Raw genomic sequence first — 7129 nt, 5'->3', positions numbered from 1 at the left:
GATGGTCATCGCGCGGCACAAGCGACTCGTAGACGGCTGGAGTGAAAGAGAGAGAGAGAGGGGGGAGGGGTGAGGGAGAAACAGGCTGAAGCATCACGTTCAAGATATAACCGATTGCACGTTAGCCTGTTAATGGCGGGGATCGGAAGAGCGGGGCTCGGAGCGGTGTCACGAAATTATCAGCGAGCGCGGGAAGCGAGCGTGGCGTTTCATGTGCTCCGAACTCCGCACCGCGGAGCAGCGGTGGGCAAAGACGATTAGGGGGCGGCAAGAAGAGACGTCGTGGCCAAGTCGATCAGCAGTAGCGTTAAGGCAGTCCGACAGAATGGCACGCTGGAGCGTCCTGCTGGGCCTGCTGGCTGTCGCGGGCCTGATCGCGCCCTTCACCGCGGCCCTGTCCAGAAACGACCTGTATCCCTACACGGGACAGGGCGCTTACGTCCTCGAGGCCGATCCCAACGGGATGCTGATGTCTACCGAGGCGACACTCCAGACGCCCATCGTCTTCTACGACAAGACCTACACCTCGATATTCGTGAGTAGCGAACCGATCGCCCCGGAAGTATCCGCCTCACTACTCAGCATCTCGCGGTACCGCACGTTTCTCGACACTTGGAACGGCTGGGACGATCATTCGTAATGCAAAATGCTCGTCAACATTGGAATACCAAGCGGTTATTTTTAACCCTTTTCAATTTTTTAATTAATATTCTGTTTCTCGTGCGAAAAAAGTTTTCAAATGTTTTGAGTTTTTATTAAATACTTCCTTTATTCTGACAGATTATTCAGTTCAATCGTGTCTTCTATACAAAGTACTAGATATTAATTTAAAAACGATAAAAAATGATCATTCAGTGTTTCCAGTGTTATGCTACATGAGCATGCATTTTTTGGGATTTAATTTTTATTAATATTAACAAAATGCACATTTCGCGGGAGAGAAATCCCCCTTCAATTTCCTTGTTTTTGTTTTGGGCATGAGATGATACACAAAATACAAATATTATTTTTCTGAAAATCCACCGACATATTAAACTACAGTGTTAAAAGAGTTCGTCGGCATCAGTTCTTTGTAATTTTAATATGAATTTGAATAACGAAAATTACGTGGAAGAAAAAACGCGCAAATTTTAAACAAGTTAACTTCAATCACACAGCGTACAAGCTAATTATTCAATAAACAATTTAAGTGTATTGAAGTTTTGCAAAATGGAGTAGATCTGCCCGTGCGTGTGTGCACGTGTTGATGCAATAAAATGTAACTAGTCCTGTGAGCAAATAAGCGTGTAACTTGAATGGAAAGTCTGCTCTCGTGATTAGCATGCCATGATTATAACGCGACGTTGTTGTTAATTTGATAATTGTGTCGCAAGATCTCCCCTCCTTCCGCAGTCTCCCCAAGTTTGTATTCTGTCTTATTGACAATTCCAATTTTTAATAGATAAGTGGTCTACAATGATCGACATATAATGAGCGAACATTAGAAAATCAAGACAGGTGGTGGCAGCCAGACAGATTCTACGCTTTATGTTTGCGAACTCGAGTGGATCGTGAAATTATTATTAGAGTCCGCTATTTTAGTATTTACGTTTCTAAATCGATCGTCGAAAACATCTTGAAGAGCGTCGCCAGAAAAACGCGAGTATTCTTGATAACCCGTTGCAAAGTCATGTTTATGAAGTATACTCTTCTAGTGCAGAATGTTGCTCTAATATGTCATTGCAATCTTTCCACTTTTTTTTTCGAAATCGCATTTTATTTCTTTTCATATCACACACGAAAACAGGAACAGTTGTGTCAACAAGAAAATAGTAAAATATGGCATAGTTTTTATTTCTGGTAACCAATTCTTGGTTACGTTGACTTACGGGACATCATACATTAGCATTGTGATTTCGTTCCCTAAAAGAAACGCATTTTTGAAGCAACAAATAGGACGGCACAACCAAGAATTGATTTTTGAAGCCAGAAAAAAGCTATGTCATATTTTACTAATTTTCTGATTGACACAACCATTCTTTTTTTCCGTGCATGTTTTTTTATTTTTGCATAACACTCTAAGGAGACCCGTTCCGCTCGCAAATCTGCGTTAAATTTAACTAGAAGAGATTTGTCTTTCGATCATACGCACAAACACAAGAACAAAAAATAAGAACATAAAGGAGCCGTGATGTATTGACGAGCTTGATTTCCGACGAAGAGAATCTTATAATCGAAATTATCGAATTCAATATAATGAAAGAATGCTTATTATATGATTATAAATATCATATATAATTATAATAATAGATCGTTATAATTTGAGTACGTCTCACGAGTTTGGTTTATTTGTAATAGAAAAAGAGCAATTCACACGGTTGTTAATTAGTAAAACGTTAATCCGATTGTTCTGAATTAATAGATTTCAGGGGATTCTTATATGGAAGTAGTCGCGTGAATCTGTTGATGAAATATCGGAACGCATTTGATAAGCGCGGAATGTGTTATTTCCTTGATAGGAACGTTAGTCTGTCAACAGTCCGTCACCACTACCGTTTTACAAATATACTCATGAATACCCGGGTCGAAATTTTGACCCTAAGTTAGGCTTTAAATTCTACAACATAGTAGGAGCTAAGTTAGCAAAGTAGGTAGGTTAATTCTAATGATATAATTACTCTTATTTTGACTTAAATAATATTCAAAATTTCTCTTTTCACTTTCTTTAGCATTAATAAAAATAAGTTATATTATAGACTTCAGAATATCAAAATATGTGTTGAATGGAATGGTGAGGATCAAAATTTTGACTCAGATAAGTTAAATAGAATCAAAGGAGGTTGGTGTAGGTTTCAGAGTATCAAAATAAGTGTTAAAAGGAACAGTAAAGCTGAAAGTAGAATAAAAATTTCGACTATATTCATTGTACGTCCCACACAGTGGCCCTCTTATTCTGGATCACTGAATTCGCTTGCAATTCTCTGGAAGCAATAATCGGAATCAGCTAAAGCGATGAGATTTTGTCAACGCGCGACGTTAATTTCCAGTGATAAAGACAAAAAAACTCTGATCATGTGAAATTTACGTCGACAGCACGACCAAGCCGAATTCATCAAGGAACCTGCCATTAACGAGTGCGGCGACATAACGCAGCCCGCGATACACCCTTACCTTCCCATCGTATCTTTCTCCATGCGCGACTGATGAAAGTTACAAAATTTCTCCGGGCAACCTGTGCGCGCGCAGATTAGAAAACTTATCCCACAGTGGCCGCGTGACGAACTTCAATTTACAGGCCGGTCTCGATAAAGTTCCGAGACAGCAAGATGAGCGGCTAGGCGGCGGCGCGTAATTCCTCGGTTAATATCAATTTGTCGCGCGGCTAGACGGTGAAGTTGCGGCGCGCGCGCGTTCGGTCATTCTCTCAATTCGGCTCGCGGCCTAATCCGGCCGACATCTTCTGTCATGACACGAATTCATTGCGCGCGATGACGAACGAATGACTCTCTGGGCGGCACAATCGCGCTTAATTGCGGCGGACGCGGCGCGCTGCGCGCCGCTCGCCTCGTACAATTTACGAGGGCCCGTTAATTCGTATGAATGGACGAGCGAGAGCGGCGCGAGCCGGAAGGCACGGTGCAACGCACGTCCGAAGGAAGCGCCGAGGTGCGCGTTATATTTCCGGCTGGCGTTCGCGAAAGTACGGATGAGCAAGAGCGCATCTCGCGGAAGCGCGCGTCGGAGGTACACGAGAGAAAGGTCGCGCGATTGTTTCCCCCCGATTTTCATGAGTCTCGGGTGTATTACAGAGAAGCTCCAAATAAGGGTCGCGTATTGTTTATATACAGCATACCCGAGTCAAAATTGTGGCTCTGTATTAAACCTTCTACAATACAGGAGCTAAGTTAGCAATTTAGATTTAATTCTAATGATACGATTTACTCCTTTCTAATTCTAATAATATTCAAATTTTTCACATTCTTTAGCATCAAAATGGGTTGTATTATAAGCTTCAGAATATCAAAATAGATGTTGAGTGAAACTGTGTAGCTGAAAATAGGATCAAAATTTCGACTCGGCTACTTGCAGCCTTACTATTCCATTCAACATTATTTTAATCAACATAATACTCTGAAACCTACATCAACCTCTTTTGATTCTATTTAACCTAATCAAGCCGAAATTTTGATCCTACTTTTAACCGCACTATCCCATTCAACACCTATTTTGACGCTAAAGAAAGTGAAAAGGGAAATTCCGGATATCATTAGAGTCAAAGTAGGCGTAAATTGCATCATTAGAATTAAACGTACTTTGCTAACTTCTGCTGCGTTGTAGAATTCAAGGCTAACGTAGGACCAGAATTTTGATTACATATTTGAAGTACAGACAATAACGAAAACGTCAGCTGATTCTGCAAATTTTAGTTGTTAAGATTGGTTTTGGATAAATATGTCCTTAAAATTATGTAACACATGCAAAAATAGTTGAGATATATAATTTTTATTTATAAAAATAAAAATAAATGGCGAAATACGAGGAATATCTATGACCATATAGGTATTTTTACACGAAAGTATAACTTCTAATCTTGAAACACTAAATAATATTTATATGAAAACTTATATGAATCCTAAATACGGGTATATATTATTATATATTAGCGCATTTTTTTCGTTCATAACTTCCAGAAAAATTACCAAAATTTAGTGTTTAAATTACACTTTCAATATACCTAAAAACTTGGCTCGACGCGATTCTGAATAAATATCGTTGGAATTATGAAACGCTTGCAAAGATGTTTTAGAGATGCACTATATAATTATTTTTGTGAGAATAAGTTATGAAGCTAAACAAGAAAGAACGTTCTATATATATGATCATGCATTCTTACGAAGGTATACGCGTTTTAATGTATCCAAATAAATAATATTTCATAAATAGGTCAAGATAGCTTATAGAAGTCGTTGCATCCCCTAAAAAGGCATTAAGGGGCGCGCATTAAGAAAAGTAAATATGCTTTTCTTCTATTATTTCGAGCTGCAGTACCACATATATTTGAAATATTAAAAGCGTTGAGACAATTTCGACCGTTTCCTTCTTAGATACTTCAGTTGACACGTACTTGAGTTATCGCACAAACACCGGCGTAACGATAAGCGAGCGTGAAAACCGGCGGCGATTAGAAAAGTCTCGCAGGACGCATCGTGTGATCTCAGTTTTCCGACAATTGCCGTACTACCATGCGCAGGAGGCGGGCATGAATGAACGTTAATTACGCGCTGCGTCTCGTGCGCAGATTAACACGAAGGATTCATCGTTCCGGAGCGATTTATTACGAATTAAGGTGCATGAGCTCACTCGTGGAAGCGTTTATGCATGACGTTCACGCGAAGAGCAAACTCGTGTGTTGTCATTAGCATTATCTCGAGAGAAAAACACTTTCCGAGCTGGAACTTCAATCTTGGCTAAAGGCAAAACAGAACATTTTCAAAAGAATGTAGTTAATTTGACTAGCTTTTATGAATCGAAAAAGAAAGCATTATAGATTTTTATTACAGATCTATATTAATGAAAAAAATGTAATATATAACGCGTAAATACTACACATTGCGCAAATATTACATGTACATGTTAAAAGTGCAAAAGATGACTTTTCCCGTCAAAATTAGAAAAATTATTATTATTCCTATGAATATATGTCCTAAAATGCTTCATTTCCGAGATGTATATTCCGAAAAGGGTGGCTAAAAAGGTATTTCTTTGCGAATAAAAAGACAATAGTGAAACACAAAAGTTTTTAATTTTGGAGATATGTAACGTTAGTGAGTTATAGTTTAAAATAACTCGTTCTCAGAAAATAAATTAAGGATTGCAAACTAGAGGGGGAAGAAGGAGTAGGTACACTTATTTCGTATATAATTTTTATTCTTATAGATAGGACGAATATGATCTTATTTTCGGGATCCTTAGACATTTGTACACAAAAGAGATGAACATAATCTGAACATGACGTAGATAGAACGCGTATTAATTAGCATTTACGAATCAAAGAAGAATATTATAAATCTTGATATTGAAAAATATATAATGTATCGCGTAAATATAGTATAATATTGCGCAAGTACTAAGTGAACATAATCTGAAAAGATAACGTGAATATATAATTAAAAATCTTAATAAAATGCCTTAAAAGTTAAATGTGTGCCTCTCTTGATTTGTAACAATGTTTGTTTACGACGATTTATTAAAGATATTCTGTACACTTATGTAATCCAGTCTACGAGCGGTAGTATGCGAGCTTGCAAACATTAATGCAGACATTTATTTTCGGATTAGAGTGACTTTTACAATCGCCGACGCCAAAGCGCAGCACTAGGATTATGATCCTCCGTGATCTGTCCCATTCATCGGCCTCCACCAATAATTCAAACGTCCGCACGAATCATCGCTGCATTATTGATGATTTGCGTACGTGCGCTTCAACGGGTGCGTCGAGGATGCCGTGCACTCGCCTAGGGACCCGCGTGCGTTGAGTCAAATTACACGCGGAAACGCCGGACGGCCGTAAAATATAATGATGGATAATTGTGAGAGATTAGGCGGATTAAGAGCTGAGAATGGGAGAGATTCGATTTCACAGATATTGGACTAATATATGTATCGCGATCGTATATATTAAGTGGTAAACTTAGTTCCTGCGGCTCACAGTTAGATGACGTTAGTTGTAGGTGTAATTTATTATGACATCTGAAACTGGCTGCATTTTAGAGGTTAGACATTTGTCAATAAAATTCAGTGCGAAGAGATTTATTTAAGCGAGCAGTGCTATTTTTTCTTTTGATTAAATATGGAACGTGATAAGTTGTTTTTTCGACATGTGCTGCTTCATTACTTTGACTTGAAAAAAACTGCAGCTGCAGCTCATAAATTGCTTTTCGAAGCTTATGGCAATTATGCTCCATCGGAAAGAACATGCCAAGTATGGTTTCAGCGATTTAAGATTGGTGATTTTGGTATCAATGATAAAGAACGCTCAGGCCAACCGAAAAAGTTTGAAGACACCGATTTGCAGGCATTATTGGACGAAAACTCTACTCAAACGCTCCAAGAATTGTCTGCAGCATTAAATGTTACTCCGATGGCTGTT

The 7129-nt window shown here is 38.7% G+C and overlaps 1 protein-coding gene across 3 annotated transcripts in view; it reads left to right on the top strand.

The window, feature by feature from the left end:
* Nucleotides 1-255: 255 nt before the first annotated feature.
* The window catches only part of LOC116844701 (nidogen), a 39280-nt gene continuing 32406 nt past the window's right edge, over nucleotides 256-7129 (top strand). For 2 of the 3 annotated variants that reach the window (XM_032816584.1, XM_032816581.1), the window contains exon 1: nucleotides 257-535. In XM_032816584.1, the coding sequence (XP_032672475.1) occupies nucleotides 326-535 (210 nt within the window). In that variant the 5' untranslated portion in view covers nucleotides 257-325. Of the gene's footprint in view, nucleotides 536-7129 lie in introns of all 3 variants that reach the window. The other variant, XM_032816582.1, reaches the window with a different exon arrangement.

This window comes from Odontomachus brunneus, unplaced genomic scaffold (assembly GCF_010583005.1).
Source record: "Odontomachus brunneus isolate Ranch 3 - 2012 unplaced genomic scaffold, Obru_v1 Obru_scaffold_045, whole genome shotgun sequence".
NCBI classification, from domain to species: domain Eukaryota; kingdom Metazoa; phylum Arthropoda; class Insecta; order Hymenoptera; family Formicidae; genus Odontomachus; species Odontomachus brunneus.
Note: the sequence above shows the minus strand (reverse complement) of the source record. Positions and strands in the feature narration are given on the sequence as shown.